Source organism: Chiloscyllium plagiosum, unplaced genomic scaffold, assembly GCF_037043375.1.
Source record: "Chiloscyllium plagiosum isolate Xiang-an unplaced genomic scaffold, Cpla_swu_hap1 HiC_scaffold_6, whole genome shotgun sequence".
NCBI classification, from domain to species: Eukaryota; Metazoa; Chordata; class Chondrichthyes; order Orectolobiformes; family Hemiscylliidae; genus Chiloscyllium; species Chiloscyllium plagiosum.
Window position 1 is genome coordinate 56137018 of NW_028270144.1, and position 18177 is coordinate 56155194.

Genomic DNA, 18177 nt, shown 5'->3' on the forward strand with positions numbered 1-18177 from the left:
TTCTCACTTTCTTCTGACATTTGAATTGCCCATTCAGTAATGTGCTTTGTTAGTTTGGGTATAGAGGAATGACTGTAACTACTAACTCCCTCCTGGACCATCATTTCAGAAAGCTTTTCCACCACAGGTTAAACGGATTACACCCTTACTTACATCATTTTTAAAATGTGAAAGACATAATTGGGATATTGGATGGACTAACAATTGCTGAAGAGGTGATAATGGAAAGCCTAACTATATTTAAAATTGATTAGTCAATTTTTAAAAAGGATGAAACATTTGTAGTTCATCTTGTAGTGCCGCTGTATTGATGGAAGATGGCTCATTCTCCATAATTTTTATCCTTCATTCCCTTTTCATCCTTGGCGTCTTCTCCTGGTGACATATAAATTTTAAATATAGCTAGCTTTTCTAGTACCACCTCTTCAACCGTTTTTTCATTCTATTTAATACCTCAACAGGGCATTGATTTTAAGAGCTATGAGGTTTTACTGCAGCTCTATAAAACCCTGGTTAGACCATACTTGGAATATTTTGTTCAGTTCTGGCCGTCTCATTATAGAAAGGGTGTAGGTGCTTTAGAGAGGGTGCGGAGAAGTTTTACCAGGATGCTGCCTGGATTGGAGGATGTGTCCTATGAATAGAGGTTGAGTGAGCTCAGGCTTTTCGCACTGGAGAGAAGAAGGAAGAGAGGTGATTTGAGAGAGGTGTACAAGGTAATGAGAGGCATGGAGAGCATAGATAGCCAGAGACTTTTTCCCCAGGTTAGAAATGGCTGTCAAGAGGGTCATAATTTTAAGGTGATTGGTGGAAGGTGTAGGGGAAATGTCAGAAGTAGGTTCTTTACGCATAAGAGTGGTGGATGTGTGAAACGCACTGCCAGTGGTAGCAGTAGAGTCAGAGATATTAAAGACATTTAAGCGACTGCTGGACAAGCACGTGGATGGCAGAAAATTGAGGGATGTGTAGGTTAGGTTGATCTTAGATTAAGATAAATACTCGGCACAACATCTTGGGCTGAAGGGCCTGTACTGTGCTGTATTGTTCGATGTTCTGTGGTCAACTACCTCATTCACTTTGACTTCAGCATCTTGTTTGGTAAGCATAGATGCAAACAGCATATTTAGTATCTCAGATAAGTTCTCTGTTTCCATACGTAGGCTTCCTTTTAGTTCCTAATTGTCACCGCCCCTCTTGCTTACTGACCTTTTTCCTATTTATGTGACCATAGATGACTTTTAGAGTCTTATTTATTTCTATTCTCTTCTTGTGTTCTTTCCTAAGGTTACTGTTTGCAGCCTGGTTCTCACTTCTGTTAATATTTATCATGTGAACTCTTTTTCTGCTTCATCTGCTTCTATATTACTTTCCTCATCAAGCTTAGTTTTGTCTTCCTTTTTCACATTTGTGAGATTGTGCCTCAGCTGTACTTGGCCCATCAAATTTTTAAACGCAGTCCATTGTTCAATTATAATTATGCTGCTAATCAGGCATTCCAGTTCACGTGGGACGGGCCCATTCTCAACCCTCTGAAATTGGCCCTTCTCCAGTTAAGTGTTTTTAAACCCCTAGCATAAACTTCGGTTGGATTTGTTTGACATCGTTTTAATCAAAGATGAAAGGATTATCTTGGTCCACTTGTGCAGGCCATTTCAGCTATATGCTTTAAGGAAGACTTGGGCCATTAATTTATGAAAGCAGAGAACTAGATATTAAAAGGTTTTCCATTGCAAAGAGTTCTTTGAATTAAGTCATGAAAATGTGAATTGGAGTTTTTTTTTCTGGATTGAAGATTTGTTTTGACCTTGATGACTTTATGGAAAATAGTGCTAATGGTATGATAACATGTTAGGATAGAGCAGAGATGATTGATTTAATGATGTGTCATCTTTTATAAGCATATACATTAAGGAATCAATTATTTCCCATAGCAGTGATTACATTTCAAATTGCTGCAAAATTTAATTCAAGGTCTTGAGATTGTGGAAAAAGCAATCTTAAATGCACATCTTATTTTATAAGGCTTTAAACATGAAAATGAATCAAACAAGTTTTTATGTCAATTTTCAGAAATTACAGCAAACAGTCAAGTTGAATTATCCTGCAGTAGACTAATTGGAGTTCTTCAGAAAATTTTATTTGGTAAACTTTTGAGGTCTTTATGTTTGGCTGTTGGATACAAAATGTTATGGACATTTTGTGAATTGGTTTGATCATAATTGATAAAAATGTTATTAGCACAGTTGTCATGTGCAGTATTCAGTTAGTTATTTTTATGAGAAACAATATGCTTTGAATTCTAGGCAACTTAATTTCTGCATGAATCTAAAAATATCAAGAAAGTAATGACTTTGTTCACAAATTATTTCAACAATTTGTCACAAATTGAAACGTAAATTGTATTGAGTTTTATGATTTCTTTCTTTGATGTGATTCAGGTGGATTATAGTGGTGGATTTGAACCTTTCAGTACTCTTCGATTTAGCCAAAAATTTGTAGAACGAGTTGCCAACCCTAAGGACATTGTTCACTTTTTCCGGCATAGGGATCAGAAAGATAAAAAAGGTAAGCCTGAGTTGTTTGGTCAGCAACACACATTTGTTAAATTTATATCATCCCACAAACATTCTGTGGGCTTTTGCACTGCAATTTCATGAGGATGCAGTAATGGAGTGCCACTGAACAAATAATGCAGACCCCAGGCTAATGTTCTGGGGTAGGGTTCGAATCCTAACATAGCAAATGGTGAAATTTGAGTTCACTAAAATCTGGAGTTAAAAGGTGGTGATCATGTAATATTGTTGATTGTTGGAATACCCATCTGGATCACTAATTCCATTTAGGGAAGGCAGTCTCCTGTATTTACCTAATCTGGCCTGCACGTGACTCCACACTGAAAGAAATATTGATGGCTCTTAACTACAGCACTGAAATGGTCTTGCAAGTCATTCAAATGTAGTAAACTGCTGCAAAGTCAAAAGAAAAGAATGAAACTGGTTCGGTCACCCAGCATGATTCAGGAATTTGAGATGACCACAGCAAACCTAGACCTGTTGACCCTGCAAAGCGCTGCATACTAGTAGCTAGGGCCTTGCACCAGAATTCAGAGAGCTGTCCTACAATAAACTCAAGCAACAGCCTGACATTATCCATGAGTGCAACATCCTCACTCTCCCTGGATACATCCTGTTCTATCAACAGGGCAGTGCCATCAGAGGTGAAGGCACAATTGTTATTCAGTCAGGAGGATGTTGTTCTGGGAGTTGTTAACATGACTATTAATGCAATGAAGTCTCATGGCATCAGATTAAATACGGGTATGGAAAGATCCCACTGATTATCATCTACCACTGCCCTCTACTGATGAGTCAGTAATCCTCCATGAGGGTGAGAGGACATTGAATGCATTCTTGGGTGAAGGATCAATGCTCATAACCAAAATTGACATAGTAGCACCACTAATGATTGAGCTGGCTGAGTCCTAAAGGACATAACTGCCAGACTGGGTCAGCGGGTGATGTGGTAATCAAAGAAAGGGATAAACTGACTTGCCAGAAATGTCAGTCCATGATGGTATCTGTAGGAATGAAGATTGCAAGTCACTGTTGAAACAGCATCTCATCTTCTCATTAAGGATATGCCCCCATTATGTTTTGTGGATTTGTCACCACACTAAACGGGGCAGACATAAAATAAATTTAGGAACTGGGCATCCATAAGGCGCTATGGGTGTTCAGCAGTAGTAGAATTATGTTCACCGACAGTTCACCTTATGGTTTGTCCCCCCCACTCTACCATTACCATTAACCGAGGACAACAACCCTAGTTCAATGAAGTATGCAGGATGGCATGCCAGGAACTACACCAAACGTACCTAAAAATGCCTACCTGCATACCACACAGTGGAAGCAGCATGTAATAGGCAGGGCTAAGTGATCCCACAACAAACAGATTAGATCTAAGCTTTGTAGTCCTGTTCCATACTGTTGTGAATGGTTGTGCTCAATTAAACAACTAATAAGAGATGTAGATGTCAGAAACATCTCTAGCCACAATGATGGGGGGCGGCAGGGGGCGGGAGGCGAGCATGTCAGTGCAAAAGACAAGGCAACAATGTTCACTCAAAAATGATGCATCTCAACCTCTTCCTGAGGTCCCAATCATCACAGTTGTCAATCTTCAAACAATTTGGGGTTTTGGAATCTTGTGTGCAGTTCTGGTCTCCCTTCTGTTGCGAAACTTGAAAGGATTCAACAAAGATTTACAAGGGCGTTGGAAGGTTTGAGCTATAAAGAGAGACTGAGTAGGCTGGCGCTGTTTTCTCTGGAGCATCGGAGGCTGAGGAGTGACCTTACAGAGGTTTATAAAATCATGAGGGGCATGGATAAGGTAAAAGACAAGGTCTTTTCCCCTGGAGTCGGGGAGTCCAGAACTAGAGGGCATAGGTTTAGGTTCAGAGGGGAAAAAATTAAACCTAAGGAGCAGAAAGTGGTGTGTGGATGGAATGAGCTGTCAGAGGAACTGGTGGAGGCTATTTCAAGTAAAACATTTTAAAGGCACCTGAATGGGTATATGATTAGGAAGGGTGTATGGGCCAAGTGCTAGCAAATGAGACGAGATTAGTTTATGATATCTGATCGGCAAGGATGAGTTGGACCGAAGGATCTGTTTCTGTGCTGTGCATCGCTGTGACTCCAATTTGATACACTCCACACAATATCAAGAAACATGACTGGGCCACTAGATACTGACTACATGCTCTCATTAGTACTGCAGACTTGTGCCCCAGGACTAGTTGTGCCCCTTGGCAAGCTGCACCACTACATTTACAATGGTGAATCTACCCAACAATGTTGGAAATTGCCCAAGTACGTTCCCTCCAGAAAAACAGGACACATCCAACCTGGCCACTTACTGCTCTTTCTGTCCACTTTCAATTATCAGGGGGCCAAGGATAGTGCTATCCAACAGCATTTGCAAAGCAGTAACCTACTCATAGGAGCTCAGTTTTGGTTCTGCCAAGACCAATTAACTCCTGACCTCATTACAGTCAAGGTACAAACATGAATGAAAAACCTGAGTGCAGAGGTGCGGTTAGATTGACTGCTCTTGACATGAAGGAAGCCTATGGCTAAATATAGAATCAAAGAGACGTGGTGAAACCAGAGCCAAAGGGGATCAGATGGAAAACACTCTGCTGGCTGAAACCATGCTTAGTAAAAAGGAATGTGTTAATGGTTTTTGGGGTCAGTCATCTCGATTCCAGATCATCTCAGCAGAGGTTCTGCAGGATTGTGTCCTGGACATAGTCATCTTTAGTTTCTTCATCAATGATATTCATTCCATTTTAAGAGCCAAAATGGGAATGTTTGCTGTTTATTGCCCTATCTTTAGTGCTGATTGCAACTCTTCAGATACTGAAGCCGCCCATGTCTATATGCAGGAAGACCTGGAAGACATCCAGGATTTGGCTGTTAAGTGGCAAGTAACATTTGTGTCACACAAATGTCAGACAATGTCCATTCCTAACAAGAGGGAATCTAAGTATTGCCTTTGATGAACTGAATTCTTCACTATCAACATCCTGGACTTACGATTAAGCAGAAACTGAACTCTACCAGCCACATAAATACTGTGGCTACAAGAACAGTTCACAGTTTGGGAATCCTGCAGCAAGTTACTCACTTCTTTCTCGGTTGTCTGAGTGCGGCCCCAACAATGCTTACAAATTTTGACAATAGCAGACTGCTTGATTGGGACCACATCCACTAACTTCACCACTGATGAACAGTAACACCAGTGTGTACCATTTTTGAGATGTACTGCAGCAGCTCACCAAATGCTGCTGTGGCAGCATCTTCTAAACCAGTGTTCTTTACCGTGTAGAACAAGGCCAGCAGGTGCATGTGAGCACCACCCTTCCTCTCCAAATTTCACAGAATACGGACTTGAAATTATATTGTTACTGTTTCACTTTTGTTGTTTCAAAAACTTGCACTTCCTTTCTGAATAGAATTATGGGTGTCCCCTGTCACCCCCTCTCACAATAGCTCCCCCCTCCCCACTTTCCATGAACAACATATTAAAAATTGAGGCAAAACAATGTGTTGGGCCCTACATATGCATTTGGAACTTATGTGCATAGGGCAAGCAACTATTGTATTTGCTTTAACAACCTAAGATAAGAATCCTTGCTCAGGCAGAATCTAACCCATCAACTGTTGAAAGGAAAGCGATCTGGTTGAAGAAGTGATTGCTTAAGTACTGATCAAATGAATGAGGGAGTTCTTCTGATGCCAGTGTTTTAAATTAGATTTTTAAAATTAAATTAAAGTTCTTCAGTTGCGATGCTGGGATTTCAGCTCATTTGCCTGTGGATCATTCATCCTGTAACACAACCAATAAGTTATCATAACTTTAGTAGCATCAGTCTCTTGAAGAAATGTCAGAATTTTATTTATTACATCTTCTGTCATCCATCCTTTTTATAAACACGAATGCATGTTCTCCATTCCACTCTTGCTATCCAGTATGTAATGGCTTTTTGCAATCAGTAGGATTCATGTTAGGGAATATTTTTCTATTTTCAGTAATTTATTGAAATAAGAATTTGCACTGAATTTGAAATTGGAAAAAGACAGTTGCAGATTCTACATAATGACACTTGAGTTGCTGCAAAGTCCGAAGAAGAACAATTTGCACGCTGTACTGCGCTTATATCAGGCTTTCAGTAACTGCCTGTCAGGCAACTGGTCCTTAAATGATAATTGTAGCTTTTATTTAGTGACAATTTAATTTTTATTTATTGTTATTAGTGACCATTTAAATTTCTGAAGCTCTGTTTTATGCATTAAGAATTTTATTTTTGTTTGAAGGCTTTGCTTAAAGGGAATATAACAGTCTCATTCTAACAAAAATAGAAATTGCTGTAAATTTCAGCAGGTCTGGCAGCATCTGTAGAGAGAAAGCAGTGTTAACGTATTGGATCCACTTCAGTTCAGCAATTTCTGTTTTTGAGTCTAATTCCAAGATCACCTTTTAAATGAAAAACAATGGCTGACACAGGACCCTGTTCTTTGCAAACACATGTGTGTACACATCTTACAAGGTGCTGACGCAACCCAATCTGGAGTACTGTAGGCAGGTTTGGTCCTCTTACTTCAGATGTTATTTTATTGGAGACAGTTCAGAGAAGGTTCACCAGAATGATTCCTGGATGTGGAGGGATTGTCTTGTGGTAAAGTTTAAACAAGTTGGGAATTGAGAATTGAGAAGAATGAGACAGACAGGATTCTTAAGGGGAATGGCAGTGTGAATGCTGAGAGGATGTTTTCCTTCATGGGAGAGTCTAAGACAAGAGAACACAGTCTCAGAATTAAGGGATGCCAATTTCTTCTCTCAGAGCATTGAGAGTCTTTGGAACTCTTTGTCATGTATAGCTGTGCGGATAGACTCCTTGTGTATATTTAAGAGTGAGATAATCAAAGGGAAAAGGGCAAGAAAGTGCGTCTGAAGAGTGTTGGGATCAGCCATGAATATGTTGAATGGTGGAGCAGGGTCGAAAGGCAGAGTGACTTATTCCTGTTATTATTTCTTGTGGTCTTTCACATTACAGCTGCTTTTCTTCACAAAATTAGATATCAGCCATTCCTTCCTCAGCCAATATCTTGATGAGTCAGTCAGCCTGTCTGATCTAAAATGAACAAAGGTTGTCAGTTAACTTTCAGTTATTATCTGTTTGGTACATTCTTTGCGCTAGATCTCGACCAATCAGAATTCAATTTCCGACCAATCAGAATTCAATTTCCAACCAATCAGTACTCTGCTCTTATCCAGTATAAATGTATTTATTGTGATTTGTACTGATGAATGCAAAATGAAAAGCTTCAACAGAGTGTATTTTAAGCAGTATTTGTCTTCTGTACTATCAAATGGCTATTTATATTAATGCATATTTGTTACTTTAGGCAAAAGTAAATCCATCAATTTAGCTATTGCTTTCTAAACTGGACACCATGAATTCCTGGGGGTTCATAGAAATTTCCAGAGGATTTACAAATTAAATAATTTCCAGTATCCAGTGTGAATAAAGAAAATTTTGATTAGAAACAGTGTCAATAATAAATTTAATTGACACTAATGAAAGCTTGTACACTTGCCCCTCTGCACTTTAAACCTATGTCCCTTGGTAATTGCTCTCCACCCTGAAAAAAGTCTAATAGTTTTCACTCTTTCCATGCCATTTGCAATTTTATCAACCTCTATCGGGTTGCCCCATAACCTCCTGCATTCCAGTCTATCCAAACTTTCTTCATAGCTAAAATCCCCCATACCAAGCAACAACCTGGTAAACCTTTTCCGTACCTTCTCCAAATCATCCACATCCTTTTGCTAGTGCAGTGACCAGAACTGTACATATATTCCAAGTGTGGTCTAAGCAAAGTTCTGTAAAGCTGCAGCATAACTTGACTATCCTTACACTTCAGTGCCCCTTCCATTGAAGGAAAACATGCCATAGGCCTTATCACTGTGGCCTTCAGTGATCTGTGGACATGCACAGCCAGATAAGGGTTCACCATTCACTGTATAATTTCCACATGTACTTGACCTTCCAAAATGCATCACCTCACATTTGCCCAGATTAAAATCCATCTGCCATTTTTCTGCCCATGCCTCCAACTGATCCATATCCTGCTGTATCGGCTGACAATTCTCCTCACTATCTGCAACTCCACTAATCTTTGTTTCGTCTGCAAACTTACTCATTAGACCAGCCACGTTTTCCTCCAAATCATCTACGTAGGCCATGAACAGTATAGATACCAGCACTAATCTCTGTGGGACACTATTAGTCACAACCCTCCATTCAGAAAAGCATCCTTCCATTGCTACCCTCTGTCTCCTGTGACTAAGCCAGTTCTATATCCATCTTGCCAGCTCACCCCTGATACCATGTGACAGCAGCTTTTGTACCAGTCAGCCATGAAGGACCTTTCAAAGGTTTTACTAAAGTCCATGTAGACAAGATCAGTCGCTTTTCCCTCCTCAATCATCTTTGTCACCTTCTCAGAAAACTCTATCAAGTTAGAGAGGCACGATCTCCCCTGTTCAAAACCATGTTATCTATTGCTAATAAGTCCATTTGCTTCAAAATGCTTATAGATCTTGTCCCTGAGAATCTTTTCCAATAATTTCCCTACGACAACTCACAGGACTATAATTTCCTGGATTATCCCTGCTACCCTTCTTAAACAATGGTACAATATTGGCTATTCTCCAGTCCTTTGGGGTCTTACCTGTGGCCAAAGAGAATACAAAGATGTCTGTAAATGCTGTAGTAAAGTGTTTTCTTGCCTCCCTCAATATTCTGGGATAGATCCCATCAGAACCTGGGAACTTATCTACCTTAATACTTTCTAAAACACACAACACCTGTTCTTTTTTAAGAACAACTTGGCTTAGAAACTTGACACTCCCTTCCCTGAGATCATCCTCCACAGTAGCAACAAATGTAGAGGCTCCAAGCTATAATTATTCAGGGATGAGTATGGCTGAAGCGGTGTCAACAAAGTGGGCCCAGACGTGAAGAGATGGTCCCTAAAGTGGAGCGACGCCTACGTTGGTGGGTCCAGTGCAGGCAGCGGCAGAGGTCTCTCTTGAGGCTAGGTGCCAGTAAGGATTGGGTCAGAAACACTGATATTCTGAACTTTTAACTTTATTTTTCTAAGTTATTCCTAAAACCTATTATGATCCACTATTTATTTCTTTACTTTGCTAATTATTTATTTTGTTTCTTAAGAATTTGATCCCAAGTATATGTACCTTGGTACCTTTGTACCTAAGATGGTGCTGTAATGTGGCGACTATTAACTTTTCCCTGTACTCATTTGAGTATGTGACAGTAAGGTTAATTCAACTCAATTCAATTTTCTTTGGTGAATACCAACACAGTATTCATTTAGGATCTCACCTACCTCTTCTGGCTCCATACATAGAACTCCTTTGTATGTGAGTGGGCCAACCCTTTCCCTGGCCACCCTCTTGCTTTTTTTATATGTATATAAAGCCTTGGTATTCTCCTTAATTCTGTTTGTTAACGACTTTTCATGACCCATTTTAGCCCTTCTAATTCCTCCTTTTAAGTTCTTACCTACTTTCCTTATATACTTCAAGAGCTTCATCAGTTCCCTTCCTCCTCGACCTTATTTATGCTTCCTTTTTCTTTTTGACCAAGATCATAACATCCCTGGTCATCCACTGTTCAATTAAACTAACTGTGGATGTGTCCAGTTTGTTATGCGCACAGTGCAGTTGACTGCAGTACAGTACTGTTCAGTGAGTACTTTGATTATGTGTACAGAGTTTAATTCAAATTAAATATCTGACCCAAACTGGAACCGTTACCTAGGGTTATCCTGTAACCCCAAAAATTAAAATATCTGCCATTAAATTTGCTGAAAATGAAAGTTGATAACTGAGAAATAAATATTTCAGAGCTGAGTGAACAAGGACTGAGTGACAGTGAACAAGAAGAATTACATTGAGAGAGAAAGTAAAAACAAAAGTTGGGGGTAGGAAAATTAATATTTGCAAACTTATACAATCACCCCCAAAAAATGAAAATTTAAATGAATAAAACTCCACATTTGTGCCTTTTTGTCAATAATAAGCCCATTGTTAAACAGGGTACTTGACCTTCTAATGCCTAGAATTAGATTTCTGTTGCAAATTAAATCTGAAATTAATGTGGAAAATACAGCTGGTATTGCAACAGAATGTGGTGGAAAAGGGCAAGATGTTACTTTGACAAAAAAATCTTAAAGCTGCCTGGCGTGCTGTGTTCTTCCAGCCTTCCATTTGTCTAAGCTAGTGGGGCAATGCTACTTGAGCAGTAATATTTGGGTGTTTATATTTAATTAAACATTTGCTCTCTGTCTGAATTTTTGCACGATTTACAATGGTCAGTGACAGGCCAATTATTTTGATGGGGAATATTGCACTGTAATTTGGTGATTGGCAATTTGTTTTCTTGTTTGATTTTCACAGATGATGTACAGATTAATTTTGAAAAATTTGCAAATAAATCTTCAGAAATAATGACCTTAAGAGTGGAGGATCTAGTCAAACAGTATTTCAAGACTGCCGAGAAAGTAAGTTAATGACATTTTAAAAGTCTAAACTAATTATGTACATCAAAGATTCCTCTTCATATATGTAAAAGAATGTTGGAAGAAAAATTGAATTACATAAAATCGGCCTCTGAAATTCAAGGTTTACCTAATTTGTCAATATTAGTCCGCTTTAAAAAAATACTTAAATGTAATTGCTACTTTTAATTCTTGCTACTAAATTTTTATTTTGGACATACCAGCAATCACAGCGAAAGTTATTTGGTTATCTATTTTCTTTCAATTTTAGAATAAAAAATGAGAAAATTCGCTACAGTGTGAAATAAAGATAAAGTAGATATTAGTAATTCAGTTTTCCATCAGAAGTTCTAATCATATAATAAATTTACTTCTACAAATTTGCTGTGTTTTTATGACAAATGTTGAAATTAAGCATATAAACTAGAAAATTTGAATGCTGTGATATAGATGCAGAATAAAAATAATAAAATTTCATAGTTAATCTACATTATTGCTTGTTAAAGTATACCATTCTGACAATAGGGAAAAGGCTGATATAAGTGGAAATCGTTATTGTGTGTGAAGAAATTAGGAAATAAATTTTCCAGGTTAAATTGTGGGCGGCACAATGGCACAGTGGTTAGCACTACTGCCTCACAGCATCAGAGACCCTGGTTCAATTCCTGTCTTAGGCAACTCTCCCCGTGAATTGTACATTCTCCCTGTGTCTGCGCGGGTTTCCTCTGGGTGCTCCGGTTTCCTCCCACAATCCAAAAATGTGCAGGTTAGATTAATGTAGTGTTAGGTGAAGGGGTAAATGTAGGGGAATGGGCCTGGGTGGGTTGCGCTTCGGGTCGGTGTGGACTTGTTGGGCCGAAGGACCTGTTTCCATACTGTAAGTAATCTAATCTAAATTATTTGAATTTTTTTTATGAGTGCATTTATTATGCTATTTTAAGATTTCTATGCTACTGCATGTTCAAACTACATTCCGAATAAGATCATAAGATAAAAGAGCGGAATTAGGCCATTCAGGCAATGGAGTCTTCTCCCAGTGACTCTTGATTCCCCTTACTAAATCGAGAACCTATATATCTCTCTATTAAATACACTCAGTGACTTGGCCTCCACAGCTGTCTGTGGCAATGAGTTCTGCAGAATCACCACCCTCTGACTGAAGAACTTCCTCCTCATCTCAGTCCCTTCACTCTGAGGCTATGCCCCTGAGTTATAGTCAATCCTGCTAGTGGAAACATCTTCTTCTTGTCCACTGTATCCAGGCCTCTCAGTATCCTGTAAGTTTCAATCAGATTCCTCCCCTTCATCCTTCTAAATTACATTGAGCGACCCAGAGGACTGGAAAGTCACTAAGATGACACTCTTGTTTAAAAAGGGAGGAAGGCAGAAGATGGAAAAATACAGGCCAGTTCGCCTAATCTCCGTCATGGGTAAGATCCTGGAATCCATTGTGAAGGATCAGACTTCTGAACACTTGGAAGTGCAAGATAAAATAGGGCAAAGTCAGCATGATTTCATCAAGGGGAGGCCATGCCTGACAAATCTGCTAGAATTCTTTGAGGAAGTAGTGAGACGGTTAGACCAAGGAGAGCTAATGGATGTTCTCGACCTGGAATTCAAGAAGGTCTTTGACAAGGTGCTGTACAGGATGCTCCTGAGTAAGATAAGGGCCCTTGGTGTTAGAGGCAAGGTGCTGGTGTGGATAAAAGCTTAGCAGAAAGCAGAGAGTGGGTTGACAGGGTCTTTCTCGAGACCAAGGGTCAGTATTGGGACCACCACTTTTCACTTTATACATTACGATCTAGGTGAAGGAACTGAGAGCATTCTGGCTAAATTTGCAGACGATACAAAGATAGGTAGAGGGACAGGTAGCATTTAGGAGGTTGGGAGGCTGCAGAAGGATTTGGATAGGTTAGGAGAGTGGGCAAAGAAGTGGCAGATGGAGTACAACGTGGGGGAGTGTGAGGTCATACACTTTGGTAGGAAGAATAGAGGCATGGACTATTTTCTAAACGGGGAGAAAATTTAGAAGTCTGAAGTGCAAAGAGACTTGGGAGTTCTAGTCTAGGATTCTGTCAAGATAAACTTGCAGGTTAAGTTACTAGTTAGGAAGACAAATGTAATGATGGCATTTATTTTGAGAGGACTTGAATAAAGCAGTGATGTCCTTCTGAGGCTCTTATAAGGCTCTGGTCAGACCACATTTGGAGTATTGTGTGCAGTTTTGGGCCCCATATCTCAGGAGGGATGTACCGGCCCTGGAGCGTGTTCAGAGGAGGTTCACGAGAATAGCTTTACATACGAGGAATATTTGAGGACTCTGGGTTTATATTCTATGGAGTTTACAATGATATGGGATCTAAATGAAACATACAAGCCACTGAATGGCCTGGACAGAGTAGATGTTGGGAAGATGTTCCCATTGGTATGAGAGCCTCAGTCCCAAGGGCATAGCCTTAGAGTAAAGGGAAGACCTTTTAGAACATACGTAAGGAGAAACTTCTTCAGCTAGAGAGTGAATCTATGGAATTCATTGCCATCGAAGTCTGTGGAGACCAGGTCATTGAGTATACTTAAGACTGAGATAGGTTCTTGAGCATCAAAGGGATCAAGGGTTACGGGGAGAAAGCGGGAGAATGGGGATGAGAAACTTATCAGCCATGATTGAATGGCGGAGCAGACTCAATTGGCTGAGTGGCCTAATTTCTGCTCTTATGTCGTATGGTCTTATGGGGTACAGACCCAGAGTCTTCAATTGCTCTTCATATGACAAGCCCATCATCCCTGGGATCATTTGTGTAACCCTCCTCTGAATACCCTCCAATGCTAGCACATCTTTCCTTAGACATGGGACCCAAAACTGTCTACAATATTTCAATTGTGCTCTGATCAGAACCTTATACAGCCTCAGCAGTGCAGCTCTGCTCTTGTTTTCTAACTGTCTTGGAATTCTACGCCTCTTTCCTTCCTACCAAAATATATAACCTCACAATTTGCCACATTATATTCTATCTATCACTTCTTTGCCCACTTGCCTAGCATGTAAAGGTCCTTCTTCAGCTTTTCTGCTTCCTTAACACTATCTGTCCCTTCACCTATTTTTGTGTCATCTGCAAACTTAGCAACAATGGTCTTGATTCCATCATCCAGACTGTTAATGTATAATGTGAATAGTTGAGGTCTCAACACTGACCCCTGCGGAGCTCCACCAGCTACCATCCAGACAAAACGCTTTTATCCACACTCTTCTTCCAGTCATCCAATCTGTTGTCCATACCAGTACCTTTTCCCTTACACCATGGCCTCTTACCTTATACAGCAGCCTCCTGTGTGGCATCCTGTCAAAGGCCTTCAGGAAATACAAACAGATCATGTCCACTGACTGTCCTTTGTCTAACTTGCTCATTACCTCCTCAAGAATTCTAACAGATTTGTCAGGCATGACTTCCTCATGAAGCCATGCTGAGTCCTCCTACTTTACCATGTACTTCCAAGAACTCCACAATCTCATCCTTAATAATGGACTCTGAAATCTTACTAATGACCAATGTTAGGCTAACCAGCCTATAGTTTCCTGTTTTCTGCCTCCCTCTTTTCTTAAAGAGGGATGGTTTCCAAACTTCTGGGATGCTCCCTGACTCTTCTGGTCTTCTCAATCCCCTGGCTTCCTTTTAATCTTCATCATATTATGTGCTTTCTCTTTTGCTTTTATGCTGTCCCCGACTTCCCTTGTCAGCCATGGTTGTCTCATCCTCCACTTCATGTGTTTCTTCTTCCTTCGGATGAATTTCTATGCCACTCGGATTATCCCTAGAAACTACTGTCATTGCTGCTTCACCATCTTCCCTGCCAAGCTTCCCTTCAAATCAACCCTTGCTAGCTCCTTCCTTGTGTCTTTGTGTTATCTTTACTCAATTGTAATACCTTTAGATCTGATTCAATCTTCTCCTTCTCAATGTAGGGCAAATTCTATCATATTATGGTCACTGACACGTAGGGGTTCCTTCACTTTAAGCTCACGAATTGAGTTTGCCTCCTTATACATCTTCAAATCCAGAATTGCATGTTCCATTGTGGCTCTACCATAATCTGCTCTAAAACCATATCATGGACGTTCTACTGATTCCTTTTCTTGAGATTTGTTACCAACATGATTTTTCCATCCATCTGTATATTGAAGTCCCCCATGATTATTATAACAGTGCCTTTTTAACATTCCTTTCTACCTCCTAATTTATTTTACTTTCCCTCGTCCTGCATACTGCTAGGAGGCGTGTACACAATTCTTATCATGGCTTTTCCCTTTGCTGTTTCTCAACTCTACCCACATAGATTTTATTCTATATCACTTATTGCTATAGTATAATTTTAATTTAATCTCATACTAACAAGGCAAACCAAACCCCTCTACCCATCGTTTTCATGGATATAGATCCTTGAATAATTAGTTCCCAGCCCTGATTTCCCCTACAGCTACATCTGTAAAAATCAAACCATTATACCCGCCAATTTCAATCTGTTCTACAAGCTCATTTACCTTGTTTTGTATCTATTTAAATACAACACCCTGCGTTGACTGCCCCCCTTTCTCATAGTTGTCCCCTTATTTGATGTGTCTGAACTTGGATTCCTGACTTTTTCCATTCTCTTTGTTCTATTAATTGTTCTGGAAAATTTAACCTCTGCTGAGCCCATCCCTCCTGTAACTCTTTCCAAAATTTTTCATGCAACTGAACCTACCCTGCCACTTCAGTTTAAAGCCTTCTCCATTAGCCTAGTTATGTGATTCATAATGCTTCAGCATGATTCAGGTCAAGCCTCCTTCCCCTTGACAGGTGTCAGTGTCCCACGAATTTGAACCCATTTCTCCCACATCAATCTTTAAGCCATGCATTTATCTCTTTAATCTTGTTGACCCATTGCCAATTTGGTTGTGGCTCAGGTAGCAATCCAGAGTCATAGAGTTGTACCGTATGGAAACAGACCCTTTGGTCCAATCCATGCTGACCAGATATCCTAAATTAAATTAATCCTATTTGCCAGCATTTGGCCCATAGAACGCCTCATCTTCCGCCTCGGAACACTTCAACCCCATGGCATCAATGTGGATTTCACTAGTTTCCTCATTTCCCCTTCCCCCACCTCACCCCAACTCCAACCTTCCAGCTCAACACCGCCCTCATGACTTGTCCTATCTGCCTATCTTCCTTTCCCCCTCTCTACTTCACCCTCCTCTCTGACCTTCATCCCCACCCCCATTCACCTACTGTACTCTTTGCTACCTTCCCCCACTGTCCTCTCTGACCTATCACCTCCATCCCCACCCCCATTCACCTATTGTACTCTATACTACTTTCTCCCCACCCCCACACCCGTCTCATTTATCTCTCCACTCTGCAGGCATCCTGCCTTTATTCCTGGTGAAGGGCTTTTGCTGCTTCTCGGATGCTGCCTGACCTGCTGTGCTTTTCCAGCACCACTCTAATCTGGTCTCTGGTTTCCAGCATCTGCAGTCCTTGTTTTTACCATAGCTTTCTAAACCCATCCTATTCATCTATCCATCCATATGTCTCTTAAATGTTGTTATTGTACCAGCCTCCACCACTTCCTCTGGCAACTCATTCCATAAGACCATATGACATATGAGCAGAAATCTCATGTCCCCTTTTTTCCCTCCTGATTTCCCTCTTGAGTATACTGCTACTGCCCTTGTACTTTTACTCAATCCCATCTATCTATACCTGTCATATACTTTTTTTTTTCTTAACCAGAACCTCAATTTCTCTAGTCATCTAGCATTCCCTATACCTGCCAGCCTTGGCCTTCGCACTAATAGGAACAGGGCCTCTGGACTGTACTTATTTCATGTTTGAAGGCCTCCCACTTTCCAACCACTCCTTTACCTGTGAATAGTTTCTTCCCAGTCTACTTTTAAAAGTTCTTGCATGATACCGTCAAAATTGGCCTTACTCCAGTTTAGAATTTTAACTCTTCGATCATATCTACCCTTTTCCATAACTATTTTAAAACAAATAGATTATTACCTTTCTGGTTTTGCTGTTTAACTCAGCCAAGTGCTGCTCATAGTCCCTCTTTAACCTATAACTTTGGTACCTACATGGACCATGACAACTGGATCTTTCCCTTTCCAATCCAATGTCCTCTGCAACCCAGATGAGATCTCCTGAACCCGGCCGCCAGGCAGGCAGCAAAGCCTTGGGACTCTTGACTCTGGTCACAGAGAAGTGTCTATTCTCCTGACTATACTATTGCCAATTACAACTACATTTCTGTTTTCTTCACCCTCTTGAATGGGTCCCTAGTACCACCATGTGATCCTTCGTATAGCCCCAACTCTCAGTTATATAGGGAGCAGGGATCTGTAAGCCGATGGACAAGCTCAAGGGCTGAGACTCCTTCTGCACTGCCTCCTGGATCCCTGTATCTTCCTTGTTTGTAATCACACTGTCCTGACCCTAACTATTAACTGAATTTGAGATAGTTGATCTAAGGTGGGTGTGTCTGCCTCCCTGATGTATCGCAGTGTTCAAAAGTCAGACTCTAGCTCATCAACTCTGAGTTGGAGTTTCTCAAGCAACCAAAAGTTGCAACGGATGCGGTCACTCTGAATCACAATGGGGTTCACCAGCTCCCACATCATGTTGTTACAACACATTGCCTGACCTGGCATCTCTTCTGAATTACGCTGTTCCTAATTTTATTTTTAAAACTGTATACTGGTTTTTAGTTTGAACCTTGCAAATATTTCCCTATTTACATTCTATTTAAAAGCAAATCAATTTTTACCAACCATTGAATTTGTGGTTTACCTGTGATGTAACGCATGTGGTGGGCCTCTGATCCTGGGCTTCAATTATCCTGTTAAAAAGAACCTTACAAGTTATGAGATTTTAAAAAAAGCAAACAAAAATTACCTTGTTCCTCTCTGCACCAGCTTCCCACATTGCCACCAAATTCCCTGAGCTATATACTCACTCGACTATGTCTCTTTCTAGATGTGATCTCTCTT

General features: G+C 40.3%; 1 protein-coding gene across 3 annotated transcripts in view; it reads left to right on the plus strand.

Moving 5' to 3' along the window:
- The window catches only part of mre11a (MRE11 homolog A, double strand break repair nuclease), a 115923-nt gene that overhangs the window by 43728 nt on the left and 54018 nt on the right, over positions 1-18177 (plus strand). For all 3 annotated transcript variants that reach the window (XM_087988021.1, XM_043691497.2, XM_087988020.1), the window contains 2 exons: positions 2439-2565; positions 11047-11150. In XM_087988021.1, coding sequence (XP_087844147.1) covers positions 2439-2565; positions 11047-11150 — 231 coding nt within the window. The remainder of the gene's footprint in view (positions 1-2438; positions 2566-11046; positions 11151-18177) is intronic.